Below are 25,203 nucleotides of genomic sequence, written 5' to 3'. Positions count from 1 at the left end.
GATTGAGACAGCATCTTAAAACATCGAAACATTTCCAGGAGAATGCGCCATGGGTCCGTATACATGGATGATTCTGAGAAGAGAGGGCCAGTTCAAGCTCATGGAGCAATGCCTACCCGGCCAGGAAGGAGATGGGACGTGTCGAACGGGCCAAACAGATCCGAAGCATCTGCTGGCACCTACCTTCCAAAGACAACGCCACACGACCGAAAGAATGTGACAATAATAACACCGATGCTACGACGCAAGCACGCTTCCCAGGAAAATCTGCTCCTAGCTCGAACGACAACCCCACGATTAAAAGAGACGACGAGACTCACAGAATCAGAAATCGACACTCTTATATATGCCGGGCTACAGACATTTCTACTGATCAATCAATCAGCCACACTACCAATTGTGGAAACGACATCACAAGTGTCGACACCCTCAACGGCTCAGGCACCTGCCGAGGGCACGACGACAGAAGGAATAACTACACAGGTACTCGTTCCTCGATCGATCGAAGAGGATTGGGCAACACCAGCGACGCAGCCCGCACCCGCACAATAGCAACTCGACCCGCCTATAGAAGTAAAGGCAAGAGTGACGGAAGAGTCCTTTGCACCTGCTTGAGCGCCGGAGCACAGCCAACCTCAACCGCAGCCGATGGACTAAATGGACGAAGCATTTGGCTTCTAGGACGCTGATGACTGGCTAGACAACAATGACCGACATCGACAACAAGTGATTACCTCACATCACGGAAGACGAAACCTCCATTCCGACCTCAAAGGTCACTGATCCCCATCTGGGTCCAATGGGTGGTTTACAAGGGCTGCCAATGCTCAGAACGACAGGGCATTAATAGCAGTTGGCCAACAAAAGATGCGGAGCAGAACATCGCCTGATGCATAAAAGTGTGTATGTACTGCGGCGACTACTTTGTAAATGCATCGGAGCTAGGCAGACACCTAAAGAGGAATAGATATACGCAAAGAAATATCAGCATATACTATGAGCCACGTGGTAGATGGGTTAATGCTACTCCAGGATGGACCTCTATGCCTTACACAGGAACCCAAGCCCGTCAAACGGGTTCTGAACCTCCAGGCCGTCCACCTAATCCTTGGACAACCGGAGTCAGTCTTTCGCAAACAGTGCTCAGACGACACCACATCTATGGTAGGACACCAGGAGCTTCGCATCTTACAGTACAACGTCCAGAAGTCAAGAGACGTCGTCTTTGCGCGCCTGTTCCAGGACCAGTGGATTCGCGAATCCGACGTACCCGCGATCTAAGAGCCCTGGGGTAACCCATTCATTCTAACATCCTACCACCCTCTCAAAACCGACTTCCAACTAGTATACCTCAACGATGACGCCACGAGGGTATGATTCTACATTAACAAACGCGTTGATCCAGGCAAATCGAACGCAACACACCCCACGAAAGACATTACCATGCTGGAAATGAGCAATTCTACTCCCGGCAATAAGTTCCGTGTCATCAACGTCTCCAATGACGTAGGAACCAGCACACTCGCTGACCTGAGGGCAGCGATCAGGAGGTCAAACCCGGACGACGAACTCCTGGTGCTCGGGGACTTCAACCTACACCACCCACTTTGGTCGACAACATATCGACATGGCAACCGTGGAATCTCTGCCGCTCAACCCCTACTCACCATCATCGAAGATTTCCACTTCCAATTGCTTACGGTTCCCGGCACTATCACGCATTGGTGGAAGGGCGGCGATTCAACAATTGACTTGACTTTTGGCTCCGAGGAGGTGGCATCCCGCTCGGAATATTGTAAGCGAGCCTCGGTCGGCGAAGTGAAGCACAACTGAGCCTGTTGAACGACGTAACAGTTCGAGACTTAGCGCTGATGCTGGTTATTAAACCTAGCATCTTTGATATTGAAGGCCCAGCCATTGTGCATCAACATGCGATGTGGGAAGCCGCGCCACCAATGCAGGTGGAGACGGACCGAGCAGCGCGATCAGGATGCTGTGATCGAGCGAGAACTCGGCCTTGAAATTGGCTATCATGTTCGTGTGATGCCCTGTTCGGAGGTCATTGTGGAAATAGGACGAAAATGCCGTTCTTATTCTGTCAGGATCGTCTATCTCAAAGGTCCAATTTTCGAAGTGCATCTTGAATCGAAGGAAACTATGTTTCACAACCGGTCTCGATGTCATGCGACCAAATTCAAGCCAAAATGCTTCCGAGCGCACGGAAATTTACGTCAGATTGTTCCAATTCCTGACATAGAGTACCACATCGGCGCCGGAGACGAGAAAATAGATCAATACACCTTCGATCTCCGGTGGGTGAAAACGGAAAATCTATGGAGGTCATCAAGGACGACTACCAACTGGCGGAGGAAAGGGCATAGAATCCTCGCTAGCGCGGACTGTCCATAACGGGCCGACAGAGCTTCCATCGTAGTACAACGCGCGACTACACACGCCTTCCAGCAGCGGAGTACAAAAGAACGACGAAAGGAGAGGCTTTTGGAAGAGACCAATTGGGCACGGTCTCTAAAGCGGTGGACCTTGATTCGGGGCGATTTGTTGCTATCAAAAATATCGACCATTCTCCACAAACCAATGACACATTGTCTGAGCAACGAACAAGGTTATATCGCGAAGTCAGAATTCTTTCTAGAATTTCGCGTGTATGTCATTAAATCAGACTGATCCTTGAGATACTAACACTTCACGACAGAAATACGTTGTCGAGTACCTCGGCTACTCTGAGCAGGAGAGAGGAACTCTACGGATTTATATGGCCCTCAAGGCCGGGAACATCAACGATTTACTCTGATTGCACCCTCATCTACGTTCCAACGGAGTCGTTCTCAACCGCCTCCTAAAACAAATGCGGGAGGCTCTTGGTTACCTTGCATATCAAGGACTATTTCACCGAGATGTTAAACCCGACAACATTCTCTACACCCCGGGAAACAGCAATGAATGTATATTTCAGCTTGCGGATCTCGGTCTTGCTAATGAACAAGCGTGGGCCACGACGCAAGCTGATACTCCGATATTCCAGGCTCCGGAAATATGGTATGGAGGGTATAATCAAAGGTCCAAAGTGGATGTCTGGTCTCTGTTTGTTACACTTGTTGCTGTTACGCGCTCCGAAGCGTTTGTAGACGAAAAATTGAATGTCTATGGTCAGATCCTCGAGCTTGTCGGCAAAGCAGCAAAATCCAGGCTGTCATCAATCGACTCCCGCGAACGTCTATGGTCAAATGAGCATCAACGATCCATTATGTTTACGCCAACAGGTAAAGTCCCGGTGCCTGCTGTTGCCCATTCAAAACTGAAACCCGACTCTAGTGAGTTCCCAAGAGCCAATGTCAATCATGTATCTTAGATATCAGGGATTGGTCCGTCCCTCATTCAATCATCTTGCTGGGGGGCCACCTAAGCCGAGGTGATGTACGCTGAACTGAGGCTCAAGGTGAACCGATCCTGATTCAACGTCGTCCAGAGGGTAAGGCAGAGCCTTTGAAGTAAAAGTTACCAACAACAGCCCCCCTTTACCTCGAAGGTTGCCGCTCCCTACCAGAGCCCGTGAGGCAGGACAAGGGAAAATGAGAATGTATGAAGCAACCCTCCGAAACAACATTCTTGAGTGCCAACTTTGATCCGCAAAGGGCATACAAAGCCACATGAACCCAGGTGGAAGAGCTTCCTGTAACGATAAAAATGAAACCCTTGGCTTCGTCTTAATATCTATCAAAAGTTCATCTTCGCACACGATAAAGCTAAATTCAGCAGCGCGGAGCTTGTAATTGGGCTTTTGGCCATACCTCGGCAGCTCTGTCTCATCTACTGGCACACTAGCCACGTTAAAATATTTACCTGGGATTATACCCAAAGCCCTCCACTCTAAGCAGGAAAAGAGACACTAGGTGTAACACGGTCTTCGTCGGGAGATACTGCGAATGCGGGAAGGAGTTGGAAACTTTCGCAGCTTATATTGAGCAACGTATTGCCGTCACGCAAGATCCCGAGATGAAGCCGGGGAGACTGCAGCGATATTAATGAGATGCGGGTGCCACAAGACCCGAGGGATTGCCCTGGAAGCTGTTCTTCCGCTGGTCGCCCGACCACAGGAATCTACAGCTGCTATGAGCCCGGTCGCGGAGTCCCAATCTTCAACTAGTAGACACAAGCAGTCTGCAAAAATTTCAGCAGCTAAACACGAGGCACTTTAAATAACCTCAAAAAGAAGACAACCAAACAACCAGTAGCCTGACACAGGACACCTTTAGCAGCGGGGCCAAGAACGCCATCGAACAACCAACACTATCCTCGTTATCTGCATTAAGAGACGTCACCAACCTGCTGACCAAGCTCATTCGCGCTGCTGAGGATATATCAGTAGCTCTTCAAGATTTAAAGAGCCAGATGTGTCCGCAGCGCCCTCCAGGCTTTGGGTTCCAGGGAAGCAAGTACCAGTGGACAAGTCACATCGTCGTCGTCGAGACCGAGACAAATATCGGCAATGTTGTCAGGCGCGTCTTGCACGGTCAATACCCGATGGATGGCAAGTGAAGGAAGCTCAAAGACGAGAGGAGAATGGGCAAGAGTCAGGGATGTTGACCTGGCTTGAGAGAAGCATTGACATTGTAAAAGGCGCGATGCGGAACATTGTGGTTGACTGCGCTGATCGTATTAGCTAGTTCTGGGGCTCGCATATAGAACCAGACCAAGCTTTTCCCAACTCGCCTTCAAATATTCCGTTAGTCATTTCCCTGCTCTTCGCCGATTTGATCATAAACCTCCCGAAAACGTTCTAGTTAGTCTGAGATCTGAGTATTCACCGACGTCCCCTCGGCATTATTTGGTAGGGTCATGTGAACCACACCGGTCCTTTCTGGTATCCTATGTCTCCTGCTCCGACAATATGTCCCCGCTTCACTCAATGCCCAGACTGCTGCTCCTCCCAGCACTCAAAATGCAAGTGACAGAAAGACCATATATTCTGCGTCTTGTATTCTATGCCCTACAACATTCAATTCGCTATCCACACCAGTCTTAGAGAAAATAAAAATTCCCGCTGTTTAGTTTTGTAATGGGTCCTGTATCCACGAGACTTGCCTCTTGCTCAAGAGAACATGATAGGAAGGATGATTGAGGTCAGTTATCCACTCAGCGGAGGAAGATGGAAGTGCCATCTCTTTGCTTCAATGCTAGGCTCAACCTTTGAAAAGAATTCTCACTTGGAGGTGCTGCTAAGGCCAACAGTGCTATTCGACGATATATTCGGTCATTTCCCTCCGAGGCTGAGACTGAGGTAGCCAGCCAACCAGGTGTGGAGGACCGATCAAGGGACACCAGGGGTTTCAGCCTTGCTTATGTAATGGAGGCAGCATCCAGCTCACTAGGCAACCGCCAGGCCTTAGCACCCCACTTGGTCAAACGAGAAAGAGGCGACTCGACAGAAGTTGCGCCATTTGTGGTTCTAAACAGATGTTTCGCAGCGATGGTCGAAGTGAAATGGGTATGGAGTGTGCTTGCAGGATCGATGAATGCACGCTGTTATAAGAGCAGTCAGAAGAAAGGCGAACCTCTGAGCAACCAGCGTGCTCACAGAGGCAAGCAGCACAATCCAGGTAATTACCTATCCTCGAAGCCATAAATCATAAATCACTTCTGTTGTTAATTGGTGCAATTTCGGCGATATTTCCCTTGCCCAGGACTCCGATTTCGCAATAGCTGACTAGCATCGGCCAAAAGATTGTCGGCGAAAAATTAGCCCGACAACGATGTTATATATCCTTCGAATCCACGTCTCCTCACCCACCAAGCGTGCTGTTCATTTTGTCAGAAGCCTTGTTTGACCTGTCAATTATCACCATGATTCAACAAAAGAAACTAAAAATCGCAGTCATTCCTGGGGATGGAATCGGGACAGAAGTCATGCCCTATGGCGTACGATGTCTCCGAGCCGCAGCAAAAGTTTTTGCGTTGGAACTTGAGTTTGAGGAATTCGACTTCGCAAGCTGTGAATATTACAAGAAACATGGTGACATGCTTCCAAAGGACTGGAATGCCACATTATCAAAATTTGATGCAATCTACTTCGGCGCAGTAGGGATGCCCGACCAAGTGCCCGACCACGTTAGTCTGTGGGGCAGCCTCTTGAAGTTTCGCCGCGAGTTTGATCAATATATCAACTTGCGGCCTGCACGGTTAATGCCGGGAGTGCGGTGTCCGCTTGCAGGGCGGAAGCCCGGAGATATCGATTTCTGGATCGTGAGAGAGAACACCGAGGGAGAATACAGTAGTATTGGGGGCAAGATCTTTGAGGGCACGGACAGAGAGACAGTCATTCAAGAGACAGTAATGACCAGAACTGGGGTCGACAGAGTGTTGAAGTACGCCTTTGAATTGGCCCAGAGCCGGCCGAAGAAACATCTGACGAGCGCAACCAAGAGTAACGGCATAAGCATTACAATGCCTTATTGGGACACCAGAGTTGAGAACATGGCCAAAACATATCCGGAAGTTAGGGTCGACAAATACCACATCGACATCTTGACGGCACACTTTGTTCAAAGGCCCCAAATCTTTGATGTCATAGTTGGCAGCAATCTCTTTGGAGACATCCTTTCAGACCTTGGTCCGGCTTGCACGGGAACAATAGGCATAGCCCCTTCGGGAAATATTAACCCAACTGGCGATTTCCCAAGCTTATTCGAGCCGGTACATGGGAGCGCCCCTGACATCGCTGGAAAGGGGATCGCCAATCCTGTCGGGATGATCTGGGCGGGTCAGATGATGCTGGAACACTTTGGATTTAAGGAGGCTGCGGCGGCGATACTGAAGGCGGTCGAGAACGTGCTCTCTCGAGCAGAAGAAAATGTCATTACGGCGGATATGGGAGGAAAGGGGAACACAAAGACCTTTGGAGAGGCGATTGAAAAGGAAATTTTGGCTTTGGCGTAAATAGAGCGAGGCTGCGGGCACTCAAGGGCTTGACCAGGGCTTCTAAAACAGCAGGATTTCTCTTATCGATATGGATGAAAAATAATGTTCCGAGGAAATGCCGATTTCTTTTTCCCCAGCGAGCCAGGATCTTGTGCTCTAATTTCCCTTCTGCGTACTTCGTTGTCGCCGTCTGCGGTCTCACTCCTGCTTCATGGCGCCAGATAGGGGGACAGTCCCCTCCAGGGGGAGGACCTCCAGAACATGGGAAGCTCTCAAGCCTCCGCTATCACCATGGATCCTCGAAGCAATGTCAGCCCTGAATTTCACCCGCATGACCCCAGTCCAAGCCTCGACCATCCCCCTCTTCATGGCCTACAAAGACGTCGTGGTCGAAGCTGTCACGGGTAGTGGAAAGACGTTGGCATACCTCATACCGGTAGTGGAAAAGTTGTTGAGACTGGAAGAGCCGATCAAGAGACACCATGTCGGTGCTATCATCATCTCTCCCACCAGAGAATTGGCCACCCAAATATACAACGTTCTGGTTTCACTGCTGAGGTTTCACCCCCCTTCAGCCGCGGGGCTCGAACCATTGGATGCACATGCTGATTCAGACGCACACAATGAAGTAGAGTGTTTTCCCCCTTCAACGCTGAAAGTTATCCCACAGCTGCTCGTAGGCGGCTCTACCACACCAGCGCAGGACCTGAGTAAATTTCTCAAGGCCTCTCCGAATGTGCTGGTCGCGACACCGGGTCGACTGGTCGACATTATGACCTCGCGAGATGTCTACTATCCGAAATCCTCGTTCGAAATTCTCGTGCTGGACGAGGCTGACAGATTGCTCGATCACGGGTTCAAGGACGAGCTCACTAAGATTCTCAATCTCCTACCAAAAGAGAGGAGGACAGGTCTCTTCAGTGCCAGTGTGAGCGAAGCCCTGGACCAACTAATTCGTGTTGGTCTGCGGAATCCTGTGAAGGTTGAAGTAAAAGTAAAAGGCGCAAACGGAGTGGAAGACAAGCGGACGCCAGCGAGTTTGAAGATGGCATATGCGGTGACCAGAGCTTCAGAAAGATTTCCCTTCTTATCAGCTCTGCTGAAGCAGTTCGATCCAATGCCGCTTCGGACAATTGTGTATTTGTCCACCTGTGCCGCAGTGGACTACTTTCAGACCCTGCTACCATCAATTATGCCCTCCGACGCCGTGCTTGTGTCTTTGCATGGTAAGCATCCAGCGAATGTCCGGGAGAAGAACTTCATGCGCTTCTCCAACTCAGTCTCTCCGTCTGTACTTTTGACTACCGATGTCGCAGCAAGGGGGTTGGATATCCCCTCAGTGGACTTGGTGGTGCAGATTGATCCCCCGGCGGACCCGAAAGTATTTTTGCATCGATGTGGGCGAGCAGGTCGCGCGGGTCGTAAAGGCCTTAGCGTGGTCTTTCTCCTCCCTCACGAGGAAGACTATGTGGAATTTCTGAAAGTGCGACATACTCCCATTGAGCCCTTGACCGAACCTGCTACTTCCGAGATAAATGATGACTGTCTTGCGACTGAAGAGAAGTTCCGTAAAATTGTCCTCGCAGATCGGGCACTGCACGACAAGGGGCAGAGGGCATTTGTCAGCTGGGTCAGAAGCTATTCGAAGCACGAAGCAAAATCTATCTTCAACCTGAGTGGGGTTGACTGGCACGATCACGCTGCTGCATGGGGATTATTGAAGATGCCAAAAATCGCTGAGCTCAAGAATACCAAGCTACCGCCGTACCAGGCGCAGGATGTCGATTGGGATAAATATGGGTACAAGGATAAGCAGCGCGAGAAACATCGGAAACAGATGCTCGAGGAGGATCTGAAAGATGGGACCATAGGTCTCAAGGCGACCGCCTCCAAAAAGCGGAAAGGCACTACCGTAGCGTGGTCCGAAAAGCTCGAGCGCAAAGCCCACAAAGAAGTCAAGCGATCTAAAAAGGAGGCGAAAAGACAACACGACAGGATCGCGAAGATGACGGAAGACGAGAAGGCATATGAAGCTGAGACTGCGCGGATGATTCAGCAGATTCGGCGACAGCAAACCAAGGCCGGTAGTAATCAAGAGGACGTCTTTGAAGGCTTTGGATGAGGAGAGCTAGTGTTCACAATAGACAACACTGTTGGCCAACAACAACAAGTAGCTCAGAGCCTTGCAAAGCCGGGCAATGAAGCTATCCCGTGACAAAACCCATCCATCCCGACAAGCCGCTCTAGGCAGCCAACATCATCTGCCGCACCACGTGGACCATGATCCTTCTTCGATAGTGCTCAATGAGCCTGAATCTGCGCCTATCGATGTACTTGTTGTGCTGTACCCATCCACCCCCGCGACAACGCCACGTGCAGACTTCTCAAGACACCCTTCATTCCAGGCGAATAAACGGCCACGGCCGGGGTCACGACCACGACGCACCGACTTCGAGGATATTTTTTTGCCAGACAAAACAAGACCGAAATGCCCCGTCCCCGCGCTCCGCTATGCGATGTATGTTATGCTATCTAGATCATCACAAGGCCGTTAGTGTCGTAGAAACCGCGTCTCAATCATCTGGGTCCGGCGCAGGAAAGAATGGCCCCAACGACCACCAATCCAGCCAACCAGTCAGCTAATCGGTCCGGCCATTTGCGAGAGACGATCCGATTTTGAATTCACCGTATGTAGGTAGAGAAATGAAAGGGGCACCGATACGCGGAAGGATCACCGGGAGTGAGGCAGATGGCTGGGGATATGGCTATGGATATAAAAAAGTGAGGAAAGGGCCGGGTAGAGAATGGAATGAAATGGAACAAAACACAATGGGATGATTGTCGGAAATCACAAGAACAGTCCTTTCCGGGCACACGCCTTCTGTTGAGCATCGCATCTTCACGACGATAAAGCACCTACTAAAACCATATGATATCGCTTCACACAAATCACTTACAGTAAAACGCAGGAATCAACTTGCAGCCGCGCCACCAGCAGCACCACCACTACTCCCGGTCCCACCGCCGAACCCGTTGCCGCCGTATCCATTCCCGAAGAAAAAGCCCTCGAATAGATCATACTGACCCTGCCCATCGCTCCAATCGTGTTGGAAATCCAGTCCCGTCATCCCAAAGCCCAGATCCAATCCACCGCCGACGTCCAAGTTGAATTCTCCTTCGCCACCTCCGGTTATGGTGGTGCTAAGGAAGTCCATGCCTGGCAGGCTGGACATGAAGTCGGGGTTGTATGTGTTCTGCATGTAGAACGTTGGTTGCTGTTGTTGTTGTTGTTGCTGCTGCTGCTGCTGCTGTGTTTGGGTTTGCTGTTGGGCAGAAGTCTGGTTGAAGAGCAAGGAGTTGTTGGATGTGCCCATGCCGAGACCGTTGTTGATTTGCGAGTTGATACTTGAGGCAGGGGACATTTGTTGCTGACGAGGAGAATGCTGCGGGTGCTGTTGCAGCGGCGGCAGCCCCATTGCCATGGATGCTTGCGGTGATCTTTGTTGCTGCTGTTGGAGGCCGTGGAGTGGTTGAGGGAAAGAGTAAGAGGGTCGGGAACTTGGTTCGAGATCATCTGGAAACAGCTCGCGCAGATCCATGTCGAATTTGGGCGGTGGTCGTTTGGGCATTGGTTTCGGAGAGATGCGAGTCATGGTGGTAGTCGTCGCAGGAGGGTAAGAGTCAATTTGCATGGGTATGGGTTGCGTTTGAGGTTGTGCGGACTGGCTCTGCATGCTGGACTGTCGGGCGAGTTGTTGTCTTGGTTGGTATTCTCCGCGCCGGTCCATCGAGAAGCCAAATCCAGGTGTGGACATGCACATTTGGACGGTTGCTTTGCTCATTCGCTCGAAGGCGTCTCGGCAGGCTTCTGCGGGTGGGCATTTCTCCATGAGGTCGCCCAGGACCGATGTTGCAGCGAGGACTGTGAAGTCGAAATCATCTAGTGTCTAGGAGGCACGTGTTAAGCGGAAACACTGGAAAAGAGACAGGAGTCTTACCAAGCGAGCTCTAACAGCTGGTGAATGCCAAACAGCATACAAGAAGGAGATGCCGGCCATGAATAGATGGTGCGTGGCGAGGTACGTATAATTCACGAGGCGCAGTCGATGAAGTTGCCTGTACAGTTTCAATGTCTTCTGACCAGCCTCTGCACATTTCAAAAACACCAGATCTTCGTCCTCTTTCTCTTCCAATCTTATGCTTGACGGGCTGGATACGTCCTCGGTCGGGCTGAACTCGTTTGCCAGAGGCGCTGGGACACTGAGGCTCTGCCGGTAAAGCATAATGACGGCTTGCCAGTAATTGAGCTCTAAGAATTGCACCGAGAAGCTGACCCCGGTCTCCGACGGCTCCGGCGCCGATTCTTTCCATTCGTATAGTCGCTGATCAATGTCTCGTCGCCAGGAACGAAATGAGTCGAATTTGATCAGGAAAGGTGAGGGCAGCTTGGTGTGCATGAACTGATTGCGGCGATTGGTGCCGTTCAGACGGGCTTGCTGCGCTTGTTGATGTTGAAGGACTTGAAGGATCTCAGATTGTAACAGTCGCAAGCGGAAATAGTGGTGGGAGACCCATTTGTAGGTAGGTTCATCTGGTGAGGCCGGCTGCAAAAAGCCAGCTCTCGTGATGTACTTGTCGTCGAGTAGGGAGGGGAATTCTGTGGTGACGACTTGATCCGTGATCCCAAACGGTCTCCCTACGCAAGTGCTGACCAGGCGGTCGAAGGTGTAGGTACACCACCAAAGTCGTCTGCGTAAGTCGCGAATCCATTCGCGTCGGCCTTTTTCTTTCGCGTCAACCTGTCCCGGCGGCTTCATCTCCATAGTGGTCGCCGGACCCTGGTGGCCTTCGATGTTGTCGTCGATGCCTGTACCATCTTCATAGTGCAGACCGAGATCCACGGCCAATCTCATGGCGACGCCCACAATGTACCAGAGCCCTGGAGCCACGGGCCTAAGCAAGGCAAAACTGCACAGGAGCAGGACAGCCTGGAGCTCTTCCAAATCACCATTGGGGCGTTCAGCTGCTTCCAAGGATGGACTGGCAGCCAAAAATGACCCAAGGTTGACAATAGCGGAGGCATGGTATTCCTCGGGCTGCGCTTGCTGCATAGCCAGTCTGGCTCGTTTGTGGCCATAATCACCCTGTTGAGAGTTTGGCTGGGGGTCAGATGAACCCCATATAATGCCCGCGCCAATTGCAAACACGATGTTGAGCAAGTAGAGTTCACGGCTGGTACGTTTCGAAGGGTCGATCGAGTATGTACGGTCAAACAAATCCATGAACTCGCCTCGATGGAGGATGGGGATCTGCGGGTTGGCATGCTCAAAGTACAGATTGACCAGTTTCTCACCTAACGGTCGATCCGGGAACGGGGCTTCTTTGATGGTTGGTTTGGTCTGGAGGCCAAAGTATGAATCTCTCATGGAACTACCTCCTGAAGTGGCTATGTTGGGCAGGGGACGGCTGGGCCGGACACCAGCACGCTCTGAGTTGTTGCAGGACACGGAGCTCTTGACCGCAGCCAACACAACCCGAGCAAAGGATATCCCAGATGTAGATCCCAGGTATCGGGCGTCGGAAGCGCCTTGCACAGAGACCATGCCAATATTTGAGACCAGCTTGTTGAGCTTATCGGCATCTTCTTGCTTCTTGTCCCAGTCTTCATTTTTGATGGGCCGCGGCGAGCCATTACTCGGGGATTGTGGTCCTATCCAAGAACCCTTTGCGCTCCCCGGGGATTGAATCGGGTCACCCAGCTCTTTGGAGTCAGCATTGTACACCTCGCCGGCGTTGTAAGGAATCGCATGGGCCTTGAGCTGCTGCTCGAAGTACGCCAGTCGTGTCTCGAGATAGTAGACATAGCTTCGAGGAATCTCTCTCTTGGTGATAGGGTCGTAGCCTACACAGCGGACATTGGCCTTTTCGCAAGCGGAGCATACAGGCAGACGTTGATCACAACGGTTCTTCCTAATGCGACAGCGGTTGCAGGCAGAGACATTCCTGAAGGCCGAGGTGGCCGACGCAGCAGAGGTGGGAGGAGGAGAGTTGGTCGCGGATGCGGCACCTGCAACATCCTGTGGTTGTGGTGGGACGAGGGGTTCGTCGGCGGGATACGCTCGCTTCTGGCCGGCGGTCTGAGGAGAGGTGGCGGATGAGGGCATGTCATGTCATGAACCAGAAAACGACACTGACATCTTCTGCCGGGAATGGAGGGAATGCACTATCCAGAGCTACTGAGACGGCATGCGAAGGAAACTGCAGCAGGCCATGTCAGCCTCGTGCGGTGCGACGGGTGGATGGTCATTGCGGAGACTGCGTTTTGCTGTGCCTCCCCATAGTACCAGAAAGACTGAGTAGCCTTATCTCGAGATGTGCCCCCAGCAAATCATGTTGCCGCTTTGCCCACGCCTTGGCAGATAAACTGCCGCGGTTACATTCGCCAATCGCCAGAGTAGAGGCAATCGAGTAAAGATGAGACCTCTTTCGCGGCACCAGCTTTAGGAAAGACGGGACAGTCAAAGGTTGGAGCAGAGGTATCTACAAAGTATTCGGTGAAGCAGCTGGTGAGTCTCTCCTGCTGGGGAACCGGTCCACAACGATGACCCCGTCCAACCCGACAACAGTACCAGTTTCGTAGTGAGTTCAATCTCAACTCAAGGTAACAAAGTTCAAGCGGAACAATCCTTAGGCAAACTAGTGTAAAGATTCCTATGAGCAATTGTTTCGATTGCAACACCACCAACGAGAAGAGATTCAAATGGACATCTCCCAGCATCACCAGTGAGATTGCCTCGGTCTCCAGTCCACGATTCCAAACACAAGTTCAGCACCAACGGCATGAACAACAGATCTCTTTGGAATTTTTCGCTGACCAAAGAACCCCAAAAAGGCCAGGATAGGAAGAGAGACATCGTATACATTCTGAACACCGAAGGCACATCCCGTGCTTGACCGAGAAGCCTGTGATGACCCGTGACGAGGAAGACTGGGCTGCGCCAGTATCACCTATTCCTTTTCTGATACCGGCCTCCAGGAGACGAAACCTTGTGGAGGGCCGGAGAAAAACCATTGTCTTATTTGTTGACTGTGCGTCACTGTGCAAGCTAGGTCACGGAAACTAGGCGGACAGCCTCGATCCAAGGGTCAGACATTGGGATTCCGTCCATTTGCTCCAGGGCGCACTCTGGATGCTATGCACTTGTTCTGGAGTTCGGTGCCGGCGGCTGTTCTGGAAAGCGATCATACGGTCAGTCATGGGTAAGTGCATACCGTGGTAGGTGACCAAAACATATTGCTCGAAGTATCGAGAGTCTGGCCATGACCACGCTCAAGACGTTGGACCTCAGACATGAGGTGGTGGACACGCGTCAACTGTTAATCCATGTTATACAAGCCTCATTCCTGTTGAAAACGTCAAGGAACTAACCCCTAAGCCTGAGCGTCGCACAGATCCAGACATTTTGACAACCTTCGTAGCCATCATCCTCAACCTTAAAGCCGTGAATGGCATCGGATAAGCTGTTGCATCGTCAGTCTTGTTCGTGACATTCGTTACAGAAGGGATAACTTCACCAGTTGCTCACATAGAGTAGGACTTAGCGGTCCAGCTCTCGTGTGATTGCCATCGATTGACACTTCTTGGTCTGCCGTCCCAAGGGTCCTTTTCCTACCTGATACCTGCAATCTGGTCGCCTGCGACAACCATGTCCCCCTCAGCTCCTACGGGTTCCGGGGTTACATCTCCACGCCGGACTTTCCACCGTTGCAGGGCGCAGTGATGGCTTAGACGTCAGAACTACTTCCAATCTGCAGCCACTCATCGTGCCCCGAAGATCATGGAGGCCGAGGGCAGCATACCGCTAAAACAAGGAACTCGTCCAGAAATGATTCAGATGACCGGTCCTTTCTCAGAGAGATCGCCACCAGACGCCCTGTTTATGAAGGGTGAGGGGGGTCCTTCTACTGGACTGGCATGGCACCTAGGGGGCCACAGCTTCCCCCAAAGTCCGGCGATTCCCATCCTTTCCGGTAGTGCATGGATGGAGTACGTTGTTTCGAGACTGCTCGAGTTGTCGAACTGCATCCGTTCAAGCAAGGACGTTGGGCACAAGCGGGTCAACGCAGACTAGGCGATCAACATCCAAGAACTCGGCTGTACCAGGCGTCGTTGACGTTGCAACTTGCAATGTGTAAGACAAAAGAACGGCGAAAGAGTTGAGAGACCGAATGGCAGTGTGACACATACCATCGACCACCTGCAGTCATAAAAGAATGCATGAAACACTTACAAGGCACCATTCCTAACCTGACAGCCTCGGTGGAATCATCCGATGCAGGATCCGACGGTCTAGATTTGGGATGCAGAGGGTCTTGACGGATGCAAAATTCGTGTCCATCGGAGACGATGCAACTTTATCTGACCGCTACTTGACTGACATTCGGGTCACTTTGCCCTCCTGGGCAGATGGCGCAAGGTTCATTCTCGATAGACTTGAACAGTTCTCACTGATTGTCGGAGGCGAGGTGACAGGTCACACCAAGGGAAATGCATCTCTCACGGTGAGGCCGGCTAGGACGTTGAAAAGCCGTTTACCCGCTCCGAACTTGGTCCTTTGATTGTGATCGACCAGAAAGAGTAATCCCCTCACCGGTTGGAGGGGTTGGTTGACAGGCAGGGCATGTGCTGGCACCAGATGGAGGATGCATTGTGCGACCGGAAAGCGACGGTTGTTTGGTGGTTGATGATGTTATTGCCCAACTCTGCAAGGGAGAATGAGATGTCAGGTGGCGCCTTGCATGTCGAGCCTGGGGTCTGAACGAGGCTCCAAAACGCAGGCGAGGCACGCAGCTCTCTGTGCGGTCCTTTGTGCAACGCGACAATCATATACGACATTGTGCATGCTCTAGGGCAACTGCCCACGCCGCCGCTGCTGCCGCCGCAGTCTGCAGGTTGCATAATCTGAGGAGGATGTTTCTCCGGCATCTTCATGTGGGCAATCGTACAACCTCGCCACATAGTGAGGCAGAGCTAGTTTAGCTTGGAAGAATTCTTTGTCATGACAACGGCCTTCTGCTCTTAGGTCTTATTTTTCCGAGGCACAGGGATGATGCAGCCACCAACAGACTCGGTCATCTTCCATGGAATCTGGCTCTTTTGGGCGAGTGACAGAAGGTGTCGATGGCTCAGTGACAGGTCGACCGCACACACACGTCGCAACATTGTACATAATGAGTCACTTGCAGATGGTCTGATGAGACTCTGGTGGTTTGTCTCGGTCGACATGATTGCCCGAATACAGAGAATCAGACAGACGAAGCGCAGGGGGCGTCCAGCAGGGAGCCATTGTACCCTCTTCAACTGCTTTGCATGCCGTAACACAAAGGACAATTCCATGCAGCATGACCCCAAAAATAGAGGAATGGACAGGCAGGAGAGGCCAAGAGAGGCCTGCAAGGACGGTGCAAGATTTTCCGCGTCGTCTGCGGCAGGTCATTCTGCTCATGAAGGATTAGAATAGGGTGGCTGACAAGGGAGGCGGCTTGGCTCGTTGGAGAGGAGAGAACGGGGCACCTGGCGAGCCGGGCGTGGTATGCCTAGGAAAATGCCTAAAAGCCCTGCAGCCCCCAATCGCAGCCTGGATTTCCGCGGCTAAGTATGGGGACTAGTTAGGGCTCAGCAAGCTCTTCACCTACCTTAGGTAGAGACTTTGCCTAGGACTCCGTAATCGCCCTTGCTTGTACAGAGTACCTAACCTTAGGTACCTAGGTCACTATGGATCTAGGTACCTACGTAGGGCGAACCACTTCCCCGGAAACTCGGGAATATTCCATTGGGGGGCTTGAAGTCTCATATTTCTGTCCCTCGTACATATTCGCCGGCTCCCGACAAAGTCGCAGGTAGCGAGTAACTCGTACTAAGGCGACGCAACTCTGTAGCAGCATTGTCGTAGTCCCGGTGGCGTTGTTCTGGAAAATGAATCAGGGGTAACAAGAGGCCAAGTCAAACCGAGCTGGACAGGTTGAATATTCCCCGGTAGCGGAATTCTGGCTTCAGCTTCCGGTGAAACTCGCGAATTTCACCTCCAAAGCCAATTGTGTGACGAGTTTTGGCTACGAGTCGTTAACTCCTCGCTACGCTTGCTCCCCCCGTTTCCAGCTCCATTTGCAGTTCCAACTCTATTCTCCAGTGAGACGGTACCGGGTCGCTGCTCCAATGGAGATCCTTGTCCGGCCAGTGCTCATTCGATTCGAATATGCTAAGCGACCGACAGAAAGGAGGAAGCCCTCCCTTGCTCCCCCTTTGCTCCTCCCTCGCTCCCTTCTCCTTGCTCCCTGCTCATACTCTCGCACTCGCTCTCTCTCCTTTTCACTTTCATTTCACCTTCCGACCTGCCTTTCACCCGCGCGTGGACCCAGAAGAAGTCTGCCTTGGACTGTGCGTCTGCCCTGGTCAATGCAATCGAATCACTGTGCCAGAAGCCCATCACAGTGAACCTTAGGATCCATGTCTCTTATAGGTGTTTACCCGCCCTGGTGCATTTGGACAGGTCAGACACGTTGCTTTTTCCATCCTATCCTCGTGCATTCCCCCTCTCCATTGTTCGTGGCCCGCTCATCTTCCGGATCCTTTTGCGGCCCTTGCTTCTCCAAGTCTTTTTGCCAAAAGACAACCAGTCATTTGAGACTCTCCCCACCTGCTGCAGCGGTGCCGTCTGCTGCATGTCGCCCATCTCGAGACGTGTTCCCGTGTTGGCCGTGGGCCAGAACCACCAGGACAACTAGAACCTTAATCCGCAAGTATGTACGAGGTAGAAGATCGTCGTCATCAAGGAACTCGGGTACGAGCGCAGCAGTGGAGCGAGCAACAAGCGCAGTCACTCCTCCTACCGACTCGAACATTTTACTTATTCCAAGGCAACCACCCCCAACTATCCGCTCTTGTGCGCCTGTCACTCGCTACTCCTGAAAGCTGACCCCAGTCTATGACACGCACCGATCGGTATTCTGTACCCTAAACCCCACGGGAGCACAGTTTCATCGCCAATCACCACCTCAGCATACCCCGACAGCTCTGGCTCTCCTTACAGCCCAAACTGATCGATTATCCACGACTCCGTCGGGCATGACCGCCTTTTTCACCGCCTCCCAATCCCACGCCTTTGAAGGGACGATCGGTGAGAGAAACAAGGATTGGATGACTCAAGGGCTCAAAAAGTCAAGTATCCTGTTGACCTACCTCGATCAGGCCTGTACGGCGCGCAGGTCACGAGGGTGCAGTGAAACGAGAAGGATGACATGCTGCTGATGCAGCAGCTGGTGTGGTGGTGGTGGCGCCCCTCGTCACATAAGTTAAATCGGTACCCGGTACAGGGCACTGGATCCTGAGCAGGATTCCCAGCCGGCTTGTTCGCCACTGGAGGAGCGAAGAAGCAAAAGCTTCTGGGGGGAGTCTAGCGGCAAGCCCAATGCTAGCCGAGTGGTGGAAGGGCCAACGCTAGAGGTAATATGCTCTTCGGTAAGCACCCTCCGCTAGCGCCCGGCCAGCGGAAGACCAGGATTGTGTTCCTAGCCCTGGTCAACCCGGCCCACTTGAGCTCTGGTCAGGGGTAAATTCCACTCTGGCCTGAGTGAAGCGCATGCCTATCGATCCTCCGAATCATAAGGGCCCTCGAGGTACCGTTGTCGCGGTTCCTGCGCTCAGATGCGCTTTTAATTCTACTGGTCTGGGGCTTGATGCCGAATATTTTCTGGATACGGGACGGTTCCGCCGTTCAATTGGCCGTACTCGGTACACTGGATGAACCAGGGGGCTTCTACCCTTGGCCGCTTCACACGAGCCTGGTATCCTTTTTTTTCCTTTTCCCGCCCTTCCCGTTTCCCTCCAGAGCATCCTGAAGTCGCTGAACCTTTGGGCTCTCTGTCCCGATACCAATCCCGGATCCACATCGCCACCGTCGCATGGCAGCCCCGAAACCCACTTTCTGGAGCCCAAACGGCAGCGAAAAGCCAAAGTGCCAAAGGGGAGCATCTGGCCTTTTCTCCATTTTTTTACCATCCTGGCCGAGACTCCATCAGTGCCGTTCCCCCTCCTGTGCCCCCACCTGTCCAGGATCTAACAACATCCCACCTGGGCACAAGTCGCACCTTCCCCGAGTATCACGCACCACTTTCCGGCCCTTCCTGACTTGCAACCCGAGTTGCCCAACTTGCTTGAACCGTCCGATTTGAAGAACATCATCTCCCACCCCCAGTCCGTGCGGACATTTTATTTCGGGTGACTACAAACTGGTCTGGCGGCACATACGGCTTCAGGCTCTAGCGCTCTGACTAGAGCTGCCCAACACCGCCTTCTGTGGACAACCCAGCGCGGATGTCAGAGACTTTGCCTGATTACCTTTTCCTTCCGCGCTCCTCTCCGTGTAACCGTGGCCGTCTTTTGGCCACTGGCTATGCGAAGAAATGTCCCCATCACAAGGTCCTGCTCGTTGCCGCGCTCTGTGCTATCCCAACTGCCCCAAGGCAGTCCACCGCCTCTTCCACGCGGCGGCGGATGCGCCATCCCGTCAGAAAAGAAAGATGAGAGCGCCCCGCTCGCCGTGTCTATCGTTGCTCGATCCTTTGTCTCCTGGAAATTTCCTCTCCCTTATTATGACTGCCCTCCTCGCGCCGAGTGCCATATGACCCTCTTCTTTGTTCACCTCCCTTCCCGCCCTGACACGACGAGTCGCTTTCCTCCCTGGTGACGATGCCGAACCGTCTCACCAAACTGTTCCTTGGTGAACGCAGGCCCAAAGAGGTCGACGATGGGTTTCCGTACAGACAATTGGGCGTCCTGGGTACGTCATCTCGCAGGCTCTCCCAAATTGGCAAGCTGTTGCGAATCACTAACACGCCGCCTACAGCAATATGTCGCCTATGCGAACCAATCGCCTTCATGTCAATATTTCCCTATGCATACCGCATGATTGAATCCTTCAATATCACCCAAGACGAATCACGAATATCTGTTTATTCGGGCATGCTCATTACCGCCTTTGCCTTTGCCGAGTTTTCTACCGGAATGCTTTGGGGTCAAGCCAGCGACCGCTTCGGCCGCAAACCTGTCTTGATCATGGGTCTTGCTGGGACGGCGCTGAGCATGATATGCTTTGGGTTTGCGCCGAATTTGCCGTGTGCGGTTCTCGCTAGAGCCCTCGGCGGCCTCCTGAACGGCAACGTGGGAGTACTTCAGACCACTGTAGCAGAGCTCGTGACGAAAAAGGAGCATCAGCCTCGTGCGTATTCCATTATGCCGGTGATATGGAGCATTGGTTCCATCATTGGACCGTCAATAGGCGGAGCCTTGGCCATGCCATGTGACTCTCTTGGATTCCCTCGAGGCGGCCTCTTCGACAAATTCCCCTTCTTGTTACCCAACCTTGTCTGTGTTGCAGTGCTCCTCTGCGGTATTACTGTTGGCATTCTGTTTCTCGAAGAAACACATGCAGAGAAAAAGGGTCGCCCAGATTTCGGACGTGAGTTGGCGAAGACGCTCTTCAAACGGTGCAGGACGGAAAAGCACTCCTCACAGCACGGTGAAACTGGCTTTGCAATCAGAGACCAAATGGACTTTTTTGACCATCACGATCCACCTCCGGGTTACCGAAGTACGGAGAACTCGCCATTGCTGCGCTCCGCTTCAACGGTAGAGATGGACTCGGAGATCCTGCGGGAGAAGGAGTCGCGCGGCGCGGTCAATGCCTTCAATAAGCAGGTGAATTTGATCGTCTTCGCATACGCAATCCTCGCCTAGTACGTGAAATGTTCTTGACCAACCTCGAGTCCGTTGGCTCTGACTGACATGTTTCTTTTAGCCATAGCGTTTCATTCGATGCCCTGATGCCCACCTTTCTTAGCGAAGAACGAATGCAGACAGAGCCTGTTCTTCCCTTCAAATTCTCAGGAGGTTTCGGCCTCAGCACTCGAGCTATCGGGTTCATGATGGCAGTGCAGGGCGCTTATTCGATATTCGCCCAATTCTTCATCTTCCCTTTTCTGGCCAGACGCCTTGGACCTCTCTATGCGTCTCGACTGGCGATGACTATTTGGCCTCTACTGTACTTTGCAGTGCCATATCTGGTTCTCCTTCCCGAGCAGCTGCAGAAAACGGGCATCTACGTCTCTCTTCTGACCAAAATTACGTTTCAAGCCATATCATTTCCCTCGAACGCAATTCTTCTTGCCAACGCCGTTCCCTCCAAGAGTGTGCTAGGGAAAGTTAATGGCTTTGCTGCATCGATGGCGTGCTTGGCCCGCGCCTTTGGACCCGTTGTCACGGGATTTGTGCACACCTATGGTCTGTATCTTGGTTGCAGCGGGTTGGCTTGGTGGGCGGGCGGCCTTGTTTGCGCCGCAGGAGCTCTGGAAAGCTACTGGATGGAAGATCCCGATGGACGCCTAGATCGTCCTTCGAGTGAAGGGGAAGAACGCACCTGTGAACCGTTATTGCACCCTTCTGTGGTCGAAGCAAACGATGAATGCGTCTCACCTCGCAGTGAGCGGTTGGCTTTCATCGACGACCTGGATCTTGCGGAGACCACACCGGAGAAAGCATAAACCCGACTCCACAAACGAACTAAGCTGGCTTTGGGATATCCTGTTTCACACAACCTCGGAGTCTCAGCAACCACTTCGCTCACCACTTGCAGCACTTTTCTCCGAGTCTAGAGTTTCAACATCCGGAGGCTAATCAACTGCCGCTGGCTTCTCGCTCAAACTGTGCGAAATGCTTTTTTTCCTACTCATGATCTGGATTTACGGTAACAAAAGACTGGCTTTCAAAGCGGCGCGAGCCGCGACACCTATTACATGGAATCAATTAGAGAGTGCTGGACAGCGAAGGAATCAATGGGTATCATTGGGAGGACCTTTGTTTGGGACGGCGCGTTTGTTCTTTCTGCCTTTGCACCTTTCCATCTATGCAACGCTTTTCGGTTTCGTTATTTGTGCTTTGTTTTTTTGTACTTTCATCCTTCATCATTTTACGAAAAAAATACTGGGAGGTCTTTTGTCCAAGATACCTTGCGGGCTTTCGCCTGGCAACTTGAAATGTCTGTCTTTATCGATTGGGAAATGTCGCGAAACGTTTTGGGGGCAGGTCTCGCAATCTGTGTAACTATAGCTTGTACGTTAAGGGGATGAGACAGGAATGAAGGGAGTCAATGACGACCGTCTGATGATATAAAGAGATTAGAGTCAGGGCAAGAGAGGAATCTTTGGCAAACATTGATGATGCACTTCTCACTGGACCCGCATATACCATGGTTTTGAAGACTTCGTTCCGACAGATGTGCCATCTTCTGTCGACTGAAAGAATTTGGAGACGGCGTGTGGCCCCATCCCGACCTCGGTGACGATGGACTGTTGGGAGAAATCGCCTCGGCGCTTGGCGGCAAGTTTCGGCGACGGCGCCGTCAAGTCTCGACTCCCCCAAAAGGACCCCGGTATTTCTAAACTGCTACGCGTCCCTTCTCTTGACCACCCTCTGCGCGCATCTCTCATTTTAATAGCCCATATATTCCGACCCCGCGAATGGCTCCCAGCAGAGCTCTTCGACGAGCCTTACTGGGCCAACAAGGTCGCACGTCCCTTCTTCGGTCTCAACCCGAGACGTCGTTCAGGTCGCGTAGATGTTTCGCATCTGTCACCAGCTCGTCAACGAACACGAAGAGCGGGAAGATAGCGCCGCTAGAAGGTGTCCGAGTGCTGGATATGACACGAGTATTGGCCGGCGTGAGTACCTATTAATTCCTCCCAGTGCTGGAGTAATCGGCCCCCTGAGAAGGCGAATGGAAGTTGTATATCCGCTGGGTTCAGTCAAGCTGTGTCCGCGTGGGATCGAAGACCGACTAACTGGGACTCGAAATGTGGTAGCCTTATTGCACGCAGATTCTGGGCGATTTAGGGTGGGTGCGCATTATGTCCCCAGCCTGTCCACACCAGGCTTTCTGCCCAGAATGACAAGGATCTGCCCGGAAGCTATGGTGTTGAAACAGCGCATCAACTGACAGTGTCTTTTTTTTTGAATGTCCTCCAGTGCAGAAATCATCAAAATCGAGCATCCTACGCGGGGCGACGACACGAGAGCGTGGGGCCCGCCGTACGCAAAGTACAAAAGCGATGGTAATTAGCCTCAGACAGCACAAGCAACCCAGCACTCCGAGTACGACACGAGAGGCGGCCACTGACTCAACCTCTCATTCTTAGCTGTTGTGAAAGGCGGCAAGCCTGGGGAAAGTGCGTACTTCATCGGCGTGAGTCCTTGGGTCATTTACACATGCATCTGCGGTGTGTTTCTTTGCGGGCGCGGTGCTGACGCTGAGGGTGTGCGTCGCTGCTTTCCAGGTGAATCGCAACAAGAAATCAGTCGGTCTCTCGTTCCAGCACCCCGAGGGAATCAAAATCTTGCATGAGTTGGCCAAGGTATCGGATGTATTGGTGGAAAACTACATTCCCGGTATGTATGCTGCATGTTTGCGCGCTTCGTGGAGATGAATGTTCAAATGGATTAATGGAAGTCCCTTCCTGGTGGCTGGTCTTAACTAATTACCTGCGTGACGCCGCAGGAGCGTTGAAAAAGTACCAACTAGACTACGAATCAGTACGGAAGATTAACCCTCGGTGAGTCTCCCTCCTGACCGTTTTGGCCACCAACTTATCTCTCTGCCTCCTCCTCTCCCCCTTCGTCCGGCCGCCAAATACACTGACCCCGTCTTCGACGCAACAGTCTAATCTATGCCTCCATAACCGGCTACGGCCAGTATGGCCCCTACAGTCCCCGAGCAGGCTACGACGTCATGGTCGAGGCCGAAATGGGGCTCATGCACATTACAGGCGAACGAAACGGGTCTCCTGTGAAAGTGGGTGTTGCCGTGACAGACCTCACAACAGGCCTCTATACCTGCAACGCTATTATGGCATCTCTATTGGCTAGACAGAGGACGAACCAGGGACAGCATCTCGACGTGTCGCTGGCGGACTGCCAGGTCGCGACACTGGCAAATATCGCCAGCTCGGTGCTGATATCCGGAGAACGGGATGGCGGACGATGGGGCACGGCGCACCCCAGCATCGTCCCTTATAAGGGGTTCAAGACGCTGGACGGCGACATCATGCTGGGCGGCGGCAACGACCGACTCTTTGGGATCATATGCGACAAGCTGGAGCGGCCGGAGTGGAAGAACGACGCACGCTTCGTGACCAATGACGTTCGTGTCCAGAACCGCGACGTGCTTGAGGACATGATCGAACAGATCACAAGGACCAAGACCACGAAGCAGTGGCTGGCGATCCTCGAGGGTAGCGGCATGCCATATGCCGCTATCAACGACGTCAAGGACACCCTCGACCACGAGCACGTCCGCGCCCGCGACATGGTCACCGAGCTCGACCACGCAACCTGCGGCACGATAAAGGTCGTCAGCCACCCCGTCAAGTACTCTGAGAGCGCTGCGGGCGTAAGGACCGCGCCGCCCATGCTGGGCGAACACACCGACGTGGTTTTGAGGGACCTGCTTCAGATGGAGGACGGGGAGATTGCATCGCTACGGCAGTCTGGCGTTGTGGCGTAAATAGGAGCGCAGGTGGCGCGAGTGGGTGAGCCAGGGCGAGAGAATCTACGCGAAGGTCCTGACATAGAGAGCCGAGTAAAGGGTGATTGATTGATTGGTTTCCTTTGGATTTGTCAACCGAAGCGAAGAAGATGGGTGGCGGCCAAACTACAAGGTCAATCGACAACCAGCGCACCTCCACCCTCAGCCGCTTTTTAACCTGGCTTCCCTCCCGCACTCCTTCCCCCTCTGCTCGCCTGCTCACTAACCTACAACCCGCCTCTTCCTGCAATACTTTTCGACCCATAGGCCACTGCTACCTAGACAGTTACCAGTTCAGCGTTAGCGAACCCGGTCAGAGCTAGTTTCAATAGGTCAGTATAGAACCAACTGCTTGGCACAAATGGATGGGGAAATGACATCCTATTTACGCTCTCGGTTGCTAGAAGCGGTCCAGCGACCATGTCTGTTGCCCGTCCATAAGGGGCGACCCGTAATATCTGCTTTTACAGAATTGATCATAGATCCCTCCGAACACTCAAATATGCCATTTTGTCCAGTTTTACTCGAAATCTCGCGAGAGCAGCGAGGATGAGATCCGCGGGGCCTCGCGCGAAACGTAACCAATCGCTCTATGTCCCCTAGGACCAAATCTAGCTCGCATAGCTGGAGCTCG

The 25,203-nt window shown here is 52.5% G+C and overlaps 8 protein-coding genes across 8 annotated transcripts; 7 read left to right on the top strand and 1 right to left on the bottom strand.

The window, feature by feature from the left end:
- Positions 1–63: 63 nt before the first annotated feature.
- Positions 64–1,281, top strand: Z519_05290 (uncharacterized protein; the record flags this gene model as incomplete). The annotated part of the gene is made up of 2 exons (XM_016763031.1): positions 64–483; positions 1,057–1,281. 2 exons carry the CDS (start codon positions 64–66, stop codon positions 1,279–1,281), a joined length of 645 nt encoding a protein of 214 aa, XP_016620644.1.
- A 162-nt stretch (positions 1,282–1,443) lies between these two features.
- Positions 1,444–1,833, top strand: Z519_05289 (uncharacterized protein; the record flags this gene model as incomplete). Its single annotated transcript, XM_016763030.1, has 1 exon — positions 1,444–1,833. The coding sequence occupies one exon, from the start codon at positions 1,444–1,446 to the stop codon at positions 1,831–1,833; it is 390 nt and encodes a 129-aa protein (XP_016620643.1).
- A 1,033-nt stretch (positions 1,834–2,866) lies between these two features.
- Z519_05288 (uncharacterized protein) lies at positions 2,867–3,370 on the top strand (the record flags this gene model as incomplete). Its single annotated transcript, XM_016763029.1, has 1 exon — positions 2,867–3,370. The coding sequence occupies one exon, from the start codon at positions 2,867–2,869 to the stop codon at positions 3,368–3,370; it is 504 nt and encodes a 167-aa protein (XP_016620642.1).
- A 2,492-nt stretch (positions 3,371–5,862) lies between these two features.
- Positions 5,863–6,954, top strand: Z519_05287 (tartrate dehydrogenase; the record flags this gene model as incomplete). The annotated part of the gene is made up of 1 exon (XM_016763028.1): positions 5,863–6,954. One exon carries the CDS (start codon positions 5,863–5,865, stop codon positions 6,952–6,954), a length of 1,092 nt encoding a protein of 363 aa, XP_016620641.1.
- Positions 6,955–7,147: 193 nt separating this feature from the next.
- Z519_05286 (uncharacterized protein) lies at positions 7,148–9,058 on the top strand (the record flags this gene model as incomplete). Its single annotated transcript, XM_016763027.1, has 1 exon — positions 7,148–9,058. The coding sequence occupies one exon, from the start codon at positions 7,148–7,150 to the stop codon at positions 9,056–9,058; it is 1,911 nt and encodes a 636-aa protein (XP_016620640.1).
- An 850-nt stretch (positions 9,059–9,908) lies between these two features.
- Positions 9,909–13,100, bottom strand: Z519_05285 (uncharacterized protein; the record flags this gene model as incomplete). The annotated part of the gene is made up of 2 exons (XM_016763026.1): positions 9,909–10,883; positions 10,935–13,100. 2 exons carry the CDS (start codon positions 13,098–13,100, stop codon positions 9,909–9,911), a joined length of 3,141 nt encoding a protein of 1,046 aa, XP_016620639.1.
- A 6,584-nt stretch (positions 13,101–19,684) lies between these two features.
- Positions 19,685–21,534, top strand: Z519_05284 (uncharacterized protein; the record flags this gene model as incomplete). The annotated part of the gene is made up of 3 exons (XM_016763025.1): positions 19,685–19,775; positions 19,842–20,730; positions 20,793–21,534. The coding sequence occupies 3 exons, from the start codon at positions 19,685–19,687 to the stop codon at positions 21,532–21,534; spliced, it is 1,722 nt and encodes a 573-aa protein (XP_016620638.1).
- Positions 21,535–23,003: 1,469 nt separating this feature from the next.
- Z519_05283 (uncharacterized protein) lies at positions 23,004–24,548 on the top strand (the record flags this gene model as incomplete). The annotated part of the gene is made up of 5 exons (XM_016763024.1): positions 23,004–23,100; positions 23,185–23,231; positions 23,323–23,434; positions 23,544–23,598; positions 23,705–24,548. 5 exons carry the CDS (start codon positions 23,004–23,006, stop codon positions 24,546–24,548), a joined length of 1,155 nt encoding a protein of 384 aa, XP_016620637.1.
- Between the last annotated feature and the right edge of the window lie 655 nt (positions 24,549–25,203).

Source organism: Cladophialophora bantiana (genome assembly GCF_000835475.1).
Source record: "Cladophialophora bantiana CBS 173.52 unplaced genomic scaffold supercont1.7, whole genome shotgun sequence".
NCBI lineage: Eukaryota > Fungi > Ascomycota > Eurotiomycetes > Chaetothyriales > Herpotrichiellaceae > Cladophialophora > Cladophialophora bantiana.
This window is presented reverse-complemented; position numbering and strand designations above follow the sequence as displayed.